This window comes from Thunnus albacares, chromosome 2 (assembly GCF_914725855.1).
Source record: "Thunnus albacares chromosome 2, fThuAlb1.1, whole genome shotgun sequence".
NCBI classification, from domain to species: domain Eukaryota; kingdom Metazoa; phylum Chordata; class Actinopteri; order Scombriformes; family Scombridae; genus Thunnus; species Thunnus albacares.
The window spans coordinates 15,862,039-15,878,236 of record NC_058107.1 but is presented as its reverse complement, the minus strand read 5'-3'; the positions used below and the strand labels follow the sequence as shown (position 1 = coordinate 15,878,236).

General features: G+C 40.6%; 2 protein-coding genes across 8 annotated transcripts in view; both read right to left on the bottom strand.

Moving 5' to 3' along the window:
• bmp1a (bone morphogenetic protein 1a) overlaps window positions 1–1,593 on the bottom strand; it is a 31,174-nt gene extending 29,581 nt beyond the window's left edge. The window contains exon 1 of the mRNA XM_044368557.1: window positions 248–1,593. Within this exon, the coding sequence (XP_044224492.1) occupies window positions 248–392 (145 nt within the window). The 5' untranslated portion in view covers window positions 393–1,593. The remainder of the gene's footprint in view (window positions 1–247) is intronic.
• Window positions 1,594–2,570: 977 nt separating this feature from the next.
• Window positions 2,571–15,899, bottom strand: kansl3 (KAT8 regulatory NSL complex subunit 3). Of its 7 annotated transcripts, none has more exons than XM_044368483.1 (22): window positions 15,709–15,899; window positions 14,394–14,665; window positions 14,039–14,209; window positions 13,805–13,895; window positions 13,233–13,418; window positions 12,989–13,120; window positions 12,752–12,868; window positions 12,563–12,661; window positions 11,996–12,067; window positions 11,818–11,892; window positions 11,507–11,664; window positions 11,327–11,390; window positions 11,020–11,208; window positions 9,834–9,990; window positions 8,609–8,686; window positions 8,086–8,265; window positions 7,531–7,618; window positions 7,187–7,314; window positions 6,693–6,799; window positions 5,580–5,772; window positions 4,518–4,598; window positions 2,571–3,540 (listed from the first exon to the last, which is right to left on the bottom strand). In XM_044368483.1, exons 2-22 carry the CDS (start codon window positions 14,603–14,605, stop codon window positions 3,314–3,316), a joined length of 2,805 nt encoding a protein of 934 aa, XP_044224418.1. In that variant the 5' UTR covers window positions 14,606–14,665; window positions 15,709–15,899; the 3' UTR covers window positions 2,571–3,313. The 7 variants fall into 7 exon arrangements, with proteins under 7 accessions (XP_044224418.1, XP_044224427.1, XP_044224436.1 ...); XM_044368492.1 differs by having other exon boundaries at window positions 4,518–4,595; XM_044368511.1 differs by having other exon boundaries at window positions 3,464–3,540; window positions 4,480–4,598.
• Between the last annotated feature and the right edge of the window lie 299 nt (window positions 15,900–16,198).

The following is a 16,198-nucleotide window of genomic DNA, read 5'->3' as shown; positions in this document are numbered from 1 at the left end:
CTCACTGGGCGCTTCAAATGTTTCAAACTGCAGAAACTATGTCACACAGCACAAAACAAATGCACATAATGTTCTCTCAATCCTTTTAAAAACTACATCCACTACTGTCATCTCTCTAAAAGCGTTTCCCTGGTCGATCTGTGCAAGATCCCCCAAACACATTCGTGGCATGTTTCAACCTCCACACAGGAAAAGGTAAATAAATTACAGCGTAGCTTACTACAAAAAACAGGGGAAAAAATCTCACCAGCTTTACAGGGATCCTTGTAGTCGATCGCCTCTGATGTGGCAGCGGACTCCACATAGTAGCCTGGATCAATCGCTTCCAAATCGATCGCCAATATCACGCCGAGAGAGGATAGAAGAAACAAACATCTCGCCGTGAGATCCATGATTGTGGTGGGGGAAACGGCGAAAGGCGAGGGATAAAGGTAAAGGAAGAGAGAGGGACGAGAGAGGGAAAGAGAGAGAGAGAGACAGACAGAGAGAGAGAAGAGAGAGAGAGGGAGAGAGAGAAAGAGAGAGGGAGAAAATGGGAGGTTTTTGGGGAAACGAGATCCCTCCGGAGGGCGGGTTTAAATCCAACCTCTCTCCGGTGTCTTCTCGGCTCTGGGGGGAGTGATTTCTCTCCTCCAGCCGGAGCTCCGGGCCAGTGTGCAGAGTGCTGCCTGCCACAGAAACTTTGATGATATGGCAGCTCCACAGGGGCGGTGAAAATGCCCTTTTACTCGGTGATGCCCGTGTGTATTTTTATTGCTCCCTTGTGGATCCATCAGGGGTCCTTGAAGAGCGCAGGCTGTGATTTTGGTTTACTGGATATTATTAATGATATACTTTTACTCTGATGGCTCCACGCAGTCCTGTGCTGTGTTTTAAGTTAGGCCTTAATTCAATGTTAAATCGACCAGAGTAAATATTTATAACTCTGTGGGGCAACAGCTTGTTAAAAAAGGGGGCCCGTGGCGTTGATTTTAACTTCCATTTGTTTATGAAAAGTGCACAAATTGTTAAAAAGCTCATATTAAACTGTGCGTAAATGACATTTTTGAGTGTTAATTTTTCTGCATCTGAAGTAAAAAGTGTAAACACATTTAAATTAAACGCACTCCTTCCTTTTTTCACTCACGACCGCACACGGGCAAGCAGAAACGCGCTTTTTAAATTTATTGACTATTAATTTTATTATTCGCACGTGCGCACTCAAACACAGCCGCCTAAATCGCGCTATGACACGCACGCGCGTACGCACACACAAACAAACAAACAAACAGACTCGGCTCGGCCTTTTTTCTTAAATAGTCACATTCAAGGACTCACGAGCAGATTAAAGTGATTACAGCGCCACCTGTTGGCAGTAAACTGAACGACTGAACATTACACGAGCAGACTGATTAGTTTGTTGTTCATCTTTCCAAAACCGTCTGCTTTTCTCTCGCACGTTTCAGGACCTTAAGATTACTATCTGTGTACACACCGGTGTACATACGTGAAAAGCATACGAACTATTGTTTGCTATATTTTTGCAATATTATCTACCTCTACATGTGAGTAAAATATATCGTGCTGGTAACACTAGTTTAATATAAATGGGCAATGCTTCACCTTACTGTAAAGCACACAGTACTTACACTACTAATATACACCACATGACTGGCACTATCACAGTGTACATTTAGTACATATTACAATTAAGGCTTATGGTCCAACTTTTTGGCTTTATTCTTGGCTTTTATTTATTTTTTGTTGTTTTATATTATATGTTTATATTGTTTTGTGTTTGTGTGCGTGTGTGTGCTGTATCTATGTCATTTTAACTGTAAATAAAACCAAAATTGTATTCAAAAAGGAGACAAATTAAGACCAGTATTCCCTTGATTTCTTTTAAATTAAGCACATGACATACTAGCCAATTTCTTGCCAATAATTGCTCCACTTTCTCCAAACACTCACTCAATTCACTCTTTATAATCAAGTATGAAAATCTTAGAAGTGATATCAGATGCAGGGACTCTTGAGGATTTATTAAACTGACACAATATCTCAGTGTACATCGCTTCATTAAACTGAAATACCCTTCCCAATCTCACTTGATTCCACACACATCAAACTCATTCTGAGAGGACAAATAACAAAAACCGAATTGTGATGCTCCAGTAGTCAGTGTGTATTGGATGGAGAGACTTCAGATGGATTGCTTGGATATCCACTGCTACTGATGATGGGAGGCTATGCCAGCAGCTCTGTTGTTCTCTGTCTGACTGGCATCAGTTAGCCTGTCCCTGCCTATTACATACAAAGCCTGGTTTATATAAGCGGGAAGAGACACACTCCTCTCTTTATCTTATCTGACTGCTGCCTATGTGTGGAATTTAAGACAGGATGTCTGCTGAGATGAGTGGGCTGTATTTATGCTGTTGCTGTAAACACAGCACTATAACTATCAGGCATGAGGGTAAGCTCCTTCATTTTATTTTCAGCTTTTTTAGGAAACTCTAAGCTTGCTCAATGCTACAAGTGTTGGAACACATAGGACCAAATATTTAGATTAGCAAACACGCAACACAGTTGAGTGTCTTCAGGCTTTTTGTTTACTGTGGCGGTTTCAAACAAAAAGTCCATATACAGTGTTGAAGGGATGACACAGTGCAGATTAAAAATATTGCCTTCAGTTTAGATCATGGAACATGTGGTTATACAGGACACAAGCAGTGTTGATCATATACTGACAGACATGCCCTGTTCATGTACTGCAGCTTTTGGAGAGCATAGTGCATATTATTCAACGAGAGCACTGCACTGGTGCACAATCAACGCCAGGCAGTTTTAACAATATACTGCTTCTGCAATCACCTCTGTAATTTAGTTCTTACTCTAACATATTTGAGGCCTGTTATAGATAGAAAAATAAGAAAGAAAAAGCAATTATCATTAATTACTGTCATGATATGGATATAATTACTGTGATAAAGAATATTAAAGCCATTTAAATGTAGTTATTGCACAAAAATGCTCTACACACAAGCTGCTAATCATACTTATCTAGGCCTATGCTAAATGAAAAGGATTTAACCTTAATGTGCACACAGAAGAAGCTAAAGGTTTCTATCTTATTTTAGTAGAGATGTAGGCACAGCTGTCCTCTTGTAGGGCAGCACAGTTGTATTGTCACAGGTTGCAGTTTATCCTCACATAACACAGTGTTGTTCTCCCCAGAGGATGATGTGTGATTGTGTTGGACAGCTTGCTGTCAGACTTTGCTCACTGAATTCAAAGGTGTAAGAAGAGGGCAGAAACGTTAAAGCATCACGGTGCCTCAGCCACAGCCGACAGCGACTGCAGAGGCCTTGTGCAACCAGCATGACAGGGGAGCCCTCTGGAGGATGCGAGGCAGGTGCTCTGCGTGTTGTGTGGTGGTGTGTTCATCATTGCAGGGAGGGATCAGTCTCATCAGCAGGCTGTGGTTCCCAGCTGCCCCTGGCACAGCAGCTAGTTGGATCAGGTGTGTCGCCAAATGAAAATCTTGGTCTGAGATTTTCACTGCTGTAAAAGGGGCACATTGAAATTGATTAACACAGAGTCCAGAAAATGTAATAATGACGCTATTTATATTAAAGCCTTAAGAACTATGAAATGTTTGACATTTGGCTCTAGGTAAAATAATATTAGAGTGCACGCAGTATCTTCTGCAATGATGTGAGGATATTTTTAGCTTTTTCATATGAACATTTTCAGATGTGCAGGTACTTTTTGGATGCAGCCTCTAATTTAGATAGATGAAGATAATATTTAGCTGAGGAAGTAGTTTCTCTTCTGTAGTTATGGCAGGTTTTTATGTCATTACACATTAAAATTGTACATCAGCATTATATGAGTGAAAAATGATGACTAAAATATCACTTATATACCCAAATAATCATCACTGTGAGACATGGGAGCTCCAGTTCAAAAAGATGTTGTACTGAACATGGTTTTCTATAATTTCCCCTAAATTACAAACTGCAGTCCACTCTTGAACCTTATAGCCAGTGTCATTTTAGATAATAAGGAACCATTGAGTATGTTTATAGACTTACAAACATCACACTATATTAATCAGCAGCTCATTTGTGTGTAAAATGAACACTAAGTTATAAGATACCATGACACATTGGGAGATTACCCTAGAGTATAGAATAATTATTCCATCTTAACCTTTTGTAGTAGGTCTGCAAATTTAATTGTAACCAGAAGAGACATTTTAATCTACTGTGGTTGCCATGGCAGTGAGGATATTCATAAACTACCCAAATAGACAAATTATCTTTGGTTGTATGGATAACAATGTGGGCAGTGTGAAAATAAAGAAGGCAGATATCGCACAAATAAACATGTAGAACCAAACACATGCCATCACATTAGAGATAATAAATTATCAAATAAGAAGTTCTTATTAAAATGTGTCCGTGTCAGTGAGCCATTACATAATCAAATGAAAAACACCTTAGGCTCATGGGTCCGAGCCGGCGTCACAGCCTCACCAGCTTGGCTGAATGAACCCACTCTGCTCGGCTGGGCTCCTCGAAGGGTCACTGTTATAGAAGTGGGGGCTTTCTGCCCTACTGACAACACACAAATGAAAGGGCTCAGCACCATCAGATAGCCACGCTAATCCCTTAAATACATTAAAACAATGTTCAACGTTTGACGGTGCCACAAAAGGTGTCAAATATGTTGTGATGGAAGCCATCAGGAGAATGACCTTTTTGTTTCATGGTTAGGTTAGCAAGTCAAATTGATAGCAGGGTGCTGGACACTGAACATAATGAGAAGTAAAAGCAAATGTGTAGGTCTAGCTGGGTGAGAGGGGTGAACAACTGAAAAAAAAAAGAAAACAGGAGCAATGAAAACATGAGTTTGATTCCAGTTTTTATTGTAACAACAGGAACAGGGCTTGGATAATGTCATGTGCTACTGTTATTGCTTTTGAACACATCTCAGCATTTGTGTGTATGGATATTATTTGCAGATGATTTAATGAAAGGGTTTACAAAACATTACTACATGACAAGGCAAATAAAAAACAAACATAAAATGAACGCTTTAACAGACAAATCTGACATACAAAAGCAGTCTGTATTGGGACATTGAACATCTGGGTCTCATTAAATTTGGCCACATTATTTTAGTCATTATTGCCTAACTTAACTCACAATTAATTTGTATCATATGGTTTCATATATTTATATTTTGCATCCATTTCTACATAAACATTATGTGTCAAACATAAGCTGGGAACTAAAATTTTGATCTTTTGTTTCCATATGGCTCTTTCTGAACATGAACAATTGTACAAAACATGTTGTACACTGCTAATCTGTCCTCAGATGCTGTATAGCTGCACATCTGACTGCAAATCTCACAACAGTCAGATTCCTCCAGGCAAACAATCTACACATGTCGACAGAGCTGTCCTCTACGGTCCTCTAGTGCAGCAATCCTCCCTGGCCTACAGACGTCCTGAACTAGTGTTTCCAAAACAAAGGATGAATGAACCCTGGGCATTCAACGTGGCCGTCGTGTTTTGGCAGTTCGAGACATACCAGCGGTCTGGTTGGTGATGTGCGCCAAGCCGGGCAAGCTGCTGGCAAGTTTGGCCAGCCCGCCATTGGTGAGCAGTTGGTGGATGGCGGTGGTTTTAGCCACTCCTCCAGTGGTGACCACAGGCACCGCCCGGAGCAAAGTGCTGCTGCTGGTACCGACGGAGGTCAGGACTTGACCCTGGCCACAAACCGCCTGAGGGAGAAGACAAACAAATAGCAATGAATTCAATTCCATCTTTGACTCCCAACAGTAAACGTTAGTTTGTAACTGCCAGCGTACAGCTGTACAATTGACATTCAGTACACTATAAAGCTGTGACGTGTTTCTGACATTTAGTCAATCTTCATTGGTATAAATGTGGTGGACAAAATATTTGAAAACCCTTATCGGTATAACAACATAAACACCACTAATGACCATAAAGTTGAATCAATATCATAGTATAATTTTCAAAAAGATTTGTTACAGAACTGTTAGACTGCATTAGTTTTAGCTAAATGCCTAATAAAATAGACACTGAGTGTACTATATCCATCAGTAAATTTGGTAATGTTAGTGGCAAACAAATCCTATTAGCAGATCTGGATATATTTCTTGTATAAAAACACCTAATATAAAAAAGCAAGAAATTAATTCATCTGATTTGACCTGTATCTGTCTTTAGAGATGTATTGATCCACTGTATCTATTCTCTGCTGTTGCATTATGTTAATTCACCCATACACACTGTTTACAGGCTCAAACTGGTGATTTTCCATGTTCTAGCCAACTTGTACTTTGGAAAATGGTTGTCAGTATTAGAGTCCGACTGATACTGGATTTTTATATATATTTTTTTTTAATATATATCCCTGGATAAAACGCTGCCTATATAACTAAAAAAACAAAACAACAAAAACCACAACAAAAAAAAGGTGCATATCAGACAACATATACCCAGATATCAATATCTGGGACAGTCCAATATCGGCTGATAATATCAGCCAACCGATTTACCAGTCAGCTCTAGTTAGTATAGCATACGTAATTAATTCTGAATTGATTTGAAATAAGCAAAACCTCCAGTATGGTCCTTCAAACGTTTGTTATGTGACTGTGTAATAAAGAGGTACCTGTGTGCTGCCTGTGTTGGCTGCTGTGGAGGGCAAACTAGGAGCTTTGGTGACGATCTCCTGAAGACTGAAACTTAGGCCTTGTAGCAGACTGCTGGCGGAAGGCGCTGCGCACAAACACAAAGGCAGTGAATCAATAGATCTGAAATTTGGGTGAAATCAATGCCAAAGAATTATTAACAACTGCCATTGTTACAAACTGCCCCCATCCCCACCCCACCAATCACCCCCGACAACCTCAGCCTAGATGGACACACACAAACACACCTTATGAAAGTCATGTCCAAAGGGTAAGGTTCAGGACAGTGACAGACAGCGATGGCGCAAGAGGTGATCAATGATGATGTTTGCTTAAATATGTTGTCCTCACACACTGTTCTCATCCAGTGTTCAAAACTTTAATCTCACTTTACAAAATGGCTAGAACTGCACTGCGCTGAGTTTAGCTGCACAGTTGAGAGTACAAACGGGCGTGCAGGACAGGACAGAGGTACCTTGGGCAGTAGCCGGAGCTTGCGCCTGGACTGGTGTGGAGGACCCTGACACCATGCAAGGCTGCACGCTGTTGAATGAGCTTGAGCCTGGGGACAGGGCACCAGACACCTCTGAGAGACTACCAGACCTGCAGTGACACACATAACCACCAATCTACTCAAGAGCTACCCCAGCAAGTGCTGTTTGGCCATCACTCAGCTCCCAAACTCTGAGTGCACCACTCATCAATCCCTCTGCACCAGACACACTTTTGTCCGATAAGGTGGGAGTGGGCATGGGTGTAGGTTTAGGGGTTTTGCACTCTATACTGATTGTGCCTGTGTAGCTCGGTAGGCTGGCTTACCGCTGGCCTGTTAGAAGTCCAGAGAGCTCCTTGGCTCCAGGCACAGTCTGTCCCACGGTCACTGTTAGGGGCTTCCCAGAGACACCCACTGCATGGAAAGAGGAGCATATCATGATGGCCTGTTATTTAGCTTGGGGAAAAAAGGCTTTCTTTGGTAAAAGATGAAAGAGTTACAAAGCAGAAGTGGGTAGATGTACATTACAGATATCTTACTTTTACAGAAAGAAGTGGTTATGAAAAGACCTACTTTCACTTTGTCAACATTGCATACCACACAAAATCATGCCACTCTTATCGTTCCATCAAGAGATCTGTATGAATGTGTCTCGCTGCATAAAACTAAATAGTTATCCCATCCCGTCTGCCCACAACTGATTTAATCACTCCACAACAACACAGAACAGTGTTTGTTTACTCTCATCATCCCAACAAAAAAGCACAGGCAAGTTGTTCCAATGATCCAAGAAAACAGAATTCACTCTCCAAACTATGTAACAATTCTCTACTTACAGAGTCTAATATGTAAGTAATGAAGGGAGATACTGGATTTTGTACCTTCCTGTGTAGCGGGGCTGATGGCGCCCCCTGCTGATTCGCTTTGGGAAACAATGGTGACCTTGATCTTGGCTCTCTTGGAGGCTTTGCTTGGCGTGGGACTGGGTGTCTGCCTCCTCTTTCCATGGGACCGCAGTTCATCTCTGTCCAGGCCCTCCATCTGATCACTGGGCACTGGCACTGCACCACACAAACAAACACAAAACGCACCACATTCACAAGACTGCTGAGATGACTTGACCCTGTGCTGTTTTATCTTTTTGCCAACCTATCTTTAGTTAGAAATCTTAAATTTTTCATTCATCTTCATCTTGTTGGTAAGGTAAACCTGTTTAAAGAGTGCTTCCCAATATGAAATGTACCATTTTTAGTTCAACAAATGTAAAATTCAAAGCATGACAATAGGTGTTTAATGAGGAACCAGCATTTTAGAGTGACATTCTTATAAAATTAGGGCAATGGAAACAAGGAAAGGAGTGAAAAGAGACAGAGGAAAGAGAAAGAAGGAGGGATAGACACTTACCAAAAATACAAGGAGGGGTGCCAGGAGGAAGATTTTTCCTCACAAGCATGTTTTGTTTCATAAAAGCAGCAAACTGAGCTGGAATGAATTGGAAAAAAGCCAGAAAGGAAAGTTGTAGGAAGAGAAGAGACAGAGGATGAGAGGAGAGTATTTCAGTCACGTTCCATCTTGCCCCATCAGATGTCGTGACGTGATAATCTCTAAAGTTTTATTTACAATCATTTGACCCTGCTCTCACATACCACCCATACCTGCCAACACTCCTTTCTCTTTTTCCTGTTCTTCTCCCGTATTTTCACCCCCTCTCCCGCTGTACTCCTGTGTTTTGTTGTGTCTCCCGGGAGACTCCTGTAATTTGCATGGCCCTCAACCTTTATTATGAATAATCGTCATACACAGGGATCAGTAAGTTTTGTATGTTTGTCTGACGTAACCCAAGTTGCCAGATCATCTATGAAACACAATTTACACATACAATCCACACACAACATACAATTTCAACCCATCTGTCACCACAACCGGATTCAAGAGGCGTGTGCACAGCTGCTCTCTCTGTCCTCTTCCCTCTGCTGCTGATGTGATTGATTGCCTGCAGGTACTGCAGGTAGAGAGAAGGAGGTTGATTTGTCTCAGCCAGCAGCCAAATTTAAAAGAATTTGCCAGATTTTAAGATACATGGCAAACTTAGATAAACATTTAGGCTACATACAGACAGCTTTCATGTTATAAGCTTAACCAGCGTGCTGTGGTTGTGTAGAACATACTGGTGGTGGATGGGACACTGCGGGCAAAGCAGCTGAAAATATTGATTTTCTACATGTTTATGTTTGTTGAACAGGTGTTTTGATAAAATACTTATTGACTTTTCACTTGCAACAGTTTTGTTGCACTAACAGTAACGAGGGCAGTTGTCATCAGCTCACGTAAAACGTTCCCTTTCACTTCATCCACCCACCTGCTGAAAAAAAAAAAAAAAAAACTTCCTGTATTTTGAAATGTAAATGTTGGCAGGTATGATACCTCCCTGTTTGCTCAGCTTGTTCACACAGCTTTTGCAAAATTCAACAGAAGTTGAGGTGAATGACTCATTGTAACAAGTTTACACAAACAAGTAGGGCGAATGTGAGAGCTGTGTATGCACAGGATCACTGCGCACATGTAGGCGAATGTGAGTCTACAGTGTGTTTTCAGTGCATCCAAAGTTTAAGTGTGGTGGTCATCTAACCTTGGGCCTGCTTGTGTGTGAGCACCGTGCCGGAGCGCTGCATGTGTGTCTTGAGGAGTTGTGTTGCTGTGATCAGACTGGACTTCTGAGCTGGAGACAGGCCAGACGTCTTGGGTTTGGGACTTGAAGTGGGACTGCTGCAGACACTAGACAGATCCTGCAGACACAGGGGAGAGGAGAAAACAATTCATCAGTGTCAGTCATTGACTGTGTAGACAGTGTGACCTTATTACTTTTAATATTCATAAGAGGTCTTGCTTTGATTCGAAAATGACTGCAGCACACCCAGCGGAGGTCCCACATGTGATGTATAAACTGATTATTATCAATGAGAACCAAAGAATATATAACAAGTTTGTATCACTGTGAAGTTAGGTGAAAACACAAAACAGTGAAAAAACCAAAAATAAACAAATAAAATGAGAACATCAGAAACATGTTATGACAAACAGGGATCAGAGCCAAGACAAGCAAGTTTCTCAACCAAATATTTGCATTTAAAGGCACATACCTACAAGCAGGATTTGTGTGTATTCAACTTAAACAAGTGTGATGTACAAACTTGAAACCTCCAGAGCACAAACACTGAGAATGGATATCTTGTGTCCAGCAGTTAAATTTTTGAAATGAACTAAATCTGCATATTCATAGATTTTGGATTTTCAATAAAGGAGAAGTAGTAGATTCAGATCTCACTGAGAAATTTTTATCCATGTAATTGAACTTTTTTGTGGAAAAGCCAGATCAGACACTAATTATTATTCATTATTAATATGTCTTATAACATGTTTGTAGGGTATTTATAATTCTTTGATAAGTGGAGGAAGTGAAAACCTTCTATAAAATCTTGCCGCCACCACCAACGCTGCTAACTGACAGATTATATTTTTACATTATCTGGCACTTTTTTCACTCAGCAAAAAGATCACAATGACTTTTAAGACAATACCAGTTTTCTCATGCCTCAAAACCAAGTCTAGAATTTTCTCCAATTTCTAGGATACAAAAAAAAGCAAACACTAAATGTGATGCAGTATTCTATTAATATTCCATATAGTATTTGAAACACATAACATACTTGTGTATTCTTACAGTGATGTAGTAATCAGCAGCATCCTTGTTGGTTCAAGACTTCTAAAGATAAATCTTTAAAAAATGTTGACAATTGAAGCTGTTGTTAACTGACCTCTGAGCCCGATGGTGAGATGGGGACTCTAAGCGCAGGGGAGGAAGGTCGTCCTCTCTCCATGTCAAAGGGAAACTCCCGCCGAGGCCTCTTCTTCTTCTCTGTGTCCAGGTCCCTCATCTCCCCTGAGCCATGGCCATGGCCCTCTGCCCGTGTAAGGACTCCTGACAAGAAGTCAGCAATCTCATCCTGCAGACCAGAGATAGAAGAAGAATAAAGCTTTTGACATTAGCATTATATAGGTTTTGTTTTCAAAAGGTTCTGTAGAGCACCACAACAAGATCAATTTCCAGTTACAAGGACTAACCTGAATGCAGCGATCCACAATGGTCTGTGTCAGTCCCTCTGATTTCATCTTTGCTGAGTTGATTCTGTGAAAGGAGACCATTTATTGTTAAAATTTTAACCACTACTACTCAATACAAAAATCTTTACATTCAATTAGGGAAAAAAAGATAATATATGATTTCAATCAGACGTGACTGACCTGAGGTTGTCGTCAGCTCCTCCCACCACCACCATGCTGTTGTCTGCCCTCAGTTTCTCTCTGAACTCTTCCATGCCTTCGATGCTGCACTGCAGAGCATTCTGGCCAACCACAAACAACACTGGAGTCTTCATGTCCAGCAGTGGGTCATCCACATCCTGTAAGCCAGTAACACATAAAAATCCATAAAAACTACTGACCAGAGGTCAAGGTTCACTTTTCTTAGACATAAAAACTATGACATAATAGAAATATTAACATATTAAAAAGGGAATTTGCACATCATTGGACGATAATGCCTTGGGTCTTACCCCTCTTGGCCCGTTGACTGTTAGCAGGGGGAAGCCGAGACACACCACAGCTGTCAGATACTCCATGAGGGATACCTGTAATTAGTCAGTGTTAAATTAACTAATGATGCTTCACTTTTTCATGGGAGAAAACAGTTAAGACTCACATTAGATCACAGAAAGTTATAAAAAGTCTTACATGACAAGCGATGAGAGCACCAGCGTTCCAGCCAACCAAGATGATAGGTTTGTGAGGGAAGTGACTGTGAACCTGGAGGTTATAATTATATGACACAATCAATGCAGCATCAGAAACATCATGTACAAAAAATAAAACTAAAAAGAAAAAAATCTACATGGTCCTACTGTATTCCATTTTAGCATCGCAGACATAAAAGTGCTAAAAGAAACGAGACACGATAATGTTCTGTGTAATTAATTTCAACAATAGACGTTTTAGCAGAATAGATATTTTAATAGATCATGTTGTGGTTTAATGTGCAAGCACTGAGCATTGGCTGTTAATGATCTACTCCAAATAAAAGTACACTGCAAACGCTTGGAAACACAGAACAGGATGAATACTTAAATGATTTTACAATAAAGATTTTATAATTAGCACTACTTGTTAAAATAAAAAGGACACAGAGGTGAGTCATAAATTCCTCCATTCAATAAAAGCCATTTCCAATGTGCCCATTAAAAACAAACAACTACATTTGGCTTGACAAATTTCACAAACAACACTAAGAAAAAAGCATCCTACCTCCATGACCTTGGCTCTGACGGTGCCCAACATGTGTTCCAGACACTGAGTTATGCCAATATTGGCTCCACTGTTCACATGAGTGTGGACTGGGATGACCTGATACAGAAACAGCTGTCATAAGCACTTTTCTGAGACAAAACACAACCTGAATTCTTGGTAACATGTGCAGATTTATGTAAGAGTGACCTTTCCCAAACAGGAGAGCTGCGACTGCCAGAATCTCATTCGCCGCGAGGTGGATAGGGCAGGATTAGTTGGACTTGATGGTGCAATTAGGATGAGTGGGGATCCAGGAAGCTTGCTCTGAAACATTGAAGAAAACAGACATGCAGTAGTCTGTAACTGCTACAGACCACAAATACCAACTAAAAAAAAAAGGTATACAAATGTTTTATTTTAAAACTGAAAGTTGTTGGTTTTTACCGGTTTGTTTTGAGACAGAACTCCAACAGCTGGGTCCCAGGGACGTTTCAGTAACAGTGACAGGGCCTCTGCACTTGGAGCACCAGTCTTTGCGGATGTTGTTAGCAACATTCTGTCAATCAGTGAGGGCAACTTCGTAGACACAGAGAGGAGGATAGTAATGAATCAAGAATCCCAGGCCTTGCACAGATACTGGTGCACACATGTGACCTGAAATATGATCATTCAATGACAGACTACATACCTTGCTTTTGAGAGTCTGCAGCACATCCAGGTAAGCAGCGAGCATGGCGAGACTCAAGGATTCAATCATGGTGGTGTGTAACCACTGCGTCAGTTTGGTGTCCCAGTTCACACTTGCTAGTGCATGCCGCACCTTTCTGGCACACTTGTCCACAGCTATCCTCCGCAAAATTGGCTCATTGGAAGCCTAAGGAAAACAAGAGACACAAGAGTAATATTTCAATGATTCTGAATTGAATTATTCTGAATTCTTCACAGCCATGATTTAATCTACAAAACCCTAATGTGAGATGGCTTTAGTCACACATACCATTTTATATGATAACACTTTGCCTTATCTTTAGGAAGGGGCTAGATCTTATTTTTACTGTACAGGTGGTTTTGATTTCACTTGTGTTTAGCATTTGACCTGAGACAACACACTCATTAAAAAATGAATGGTTAAAAACAACCGTATGCATTAACAAATCCTGATTTTGACCAATATAAGAACAGTATGTAATCATCATTTTATAATCTCATTATTCATCTACTCTCTGGGATGCAAACACAAATGAAATGAACACAACTTACATGTTCATTGGCCAGGCGGGCTAGTCTTTCAGCTTGCAGAGCTTTAAGGACTTTATTGAACAATTTGTTCTGAGCCACTGACCATCCAGTTCTGAAAAAGAATAATGACAATGTCAAAACGATGCACTGTAACCGAGATACTTTCAGTCATAACTGATATTCAAGATGAGTGTAAATGTCACGTATAACAGTGGATGACAAATGAACAGTGGATCGCTCCACATGATTGATTACTTGTTTATATGTTCCTCCCAGTCATCGGGGGGTGGGGGACTATCAGCAACAGTGCGAGCAAACAGGACATGCCGTTCACACTCCTTCATCACACTAAGAGCTTTGTGATTATCATATAGAGGAACAGGTATAGGTGTGACTGTCTCCACGTCTATTAAAGGATCAGAATCTCTGTAAAAAAGAAGAAAATATCAAGTTAATGCAAGACAGAACAATAGTTTAAAGATCAAACTGATCACTGGGGGGTTCTTGATTACTAGAGGTACAAAACATGGTGGGATGCTGAGGACAATCCCAAACGGTAGTCTGACATCTTGTCAATTTAAAGATTATGATGAGGAGCTTTCCAACTCACGACAAGGGTTCAGGCTGGCGACGAGGGGTGACAAACAGTGTCCTCGTGGGCCGGGCGCTACTGGCATCAGGGTGAGCATTCCATGGCTTGGCATAGCTGTGGTCCAGAAAAACCAAATCCAGCTCTCGTTCATGAGCCGACAGCTGGAAGAGCAAGGACGTGCCCATCTTTCTTGCTGATATCTGGAAGTCCTTATCCCCACCACGATGCATCCTCTTCCTGGGCCCCAAAGGGCCCTTGGAAGGGCTCGACTTCTGAGGATTCAGACCAAACTGGCGGATGAAATAGGATAAAATTATTATTGAGGACAGTACAACCATTTAATTCCTTTCTTTGCCTTCCACCAATGAAATGCACATCTTAAAAGGGGCACTCCATTGCCTTAACATAGGAGGATCTGTCATCCGTCATCATGAGGAGTTAACAGTTATATGACATCTTCTGTGGCTCTGGAGGAACAAACTGAAGACATGGAGTTTGGAAGACGTGTTTACTGGGCAGGGAAAGTCTTATGAAAGATACCATCAAAGTACATTCTGGAAATTGTAGGATATTGGGGTTTGACCCACATTAGACTGAAAGTCAGATTATCTCAGCCTCCACTACATTGATTTTTACTTTCTTATTATTAATCTATCTCTTATACGTCCCCAAAGTTATGTGTGTAATACTATCACTGGAGTAACGATGCGCCTTTAAAATGTGCGACACGCCTACAAAGAAAGTAGTCAACAGGAAATTATGATGATTATCGATTAATCATTTAAATAGTGTTAAGATTAAAATTACATTTTCTTAAAGTAAACATACGAAAAAATGCACTGGTTCCAGCTTTTTAAATGTGAATATATGCTGGTTTTCTTAACTCCAAACTGCACCTCTGCATCATGCATGGGTTTTTAGAAACTGGAGGGGCATCATTCTCTATTTTCAGAATTTTTTTTTTATCGACTAAACCACCATGAGCATTAGACAAACTGATAAGGAAAATAATCGCTAGTTGCAGCTCAACTGTGGCACAATGTGACGTTCAAACATGCAGGTGCTTTGTCCACAGTGAGCGACACCCATTACTGCCGTGAACTGAATATTGCGACATTGTAAAATATAACTGACCTGTTTTGAGTTGAGTACAACTAACTTTACTAAACCAAGCATTAATATGGCTGTTGAATTGGATGACTAATTTATGTGGCGAAGAGCTCAATATTGATCATTATTGTTAACGCTGTGTAAACCTGGCCTAGCATGCTAACGTTAGCATAGCAACGTGAAAGCTCAGCTAATAACGGCTCCGCTGTGTCCTGCTGCTCACCTTACAGCTCCATATTCACCGTGACGGGTTAACCTCTTCTTCTGAGCCAAATAACAACAAACAAAAATGTATTTCTTCTTAAGTCCTACGAGTTACATAAAACACAAACATTTAGTGCGTATGAGCTCCACTTCCTTTAGTTATGTGATTTGTTGCCATGTTTAAGTCTCACATCCGCCTTTTGATGCGCACTAGATACAAGCTGGATAACCAGGGCTGCATTTCAACGAAACTGGCAACCCAGTTTGTGGCGCGTCAGAGACCAACCGCAAAACATGCACTGGATTTACAACAGAGACTGGATTATTTACTGAAACTGGAAGCCAAGGATGTAATATTATGCCATGAAAAAAAACCCAAAAAGTTCAGCGGACTGTCAATTTATTAATTTTACTGGGAAAATTTCACATCCATAAATGAAAATGACGCTTTCTATAAATAAAATGATGAAGGAAAAAGAGATTGTGTTACTTACTCCATAAAAATACTC

Coding starts and splice junctions, on each gene's coding strand:
- kansl3 (XM_044368483.1), bottom strand. CDS start 14,605: ATGCATCGTGGTGGGGATAAGGACTTCCAGATATCAGCAAGAAAGATG. Junction 12,869..12,988: donor TTCTGTCTCAAAACAAACCG/GTAAAAACCAAC, acceptor TCAATGTTTCAG/AGCAAGCTTCCTGGATCCCC. Junction 12,068..12,562: donor TCAGAGCCAAGGTCATGGAG/GTAGGATGCTTT, acceptor TATAACCTCCAG/GTTCACAGTCACTTCCCTCA.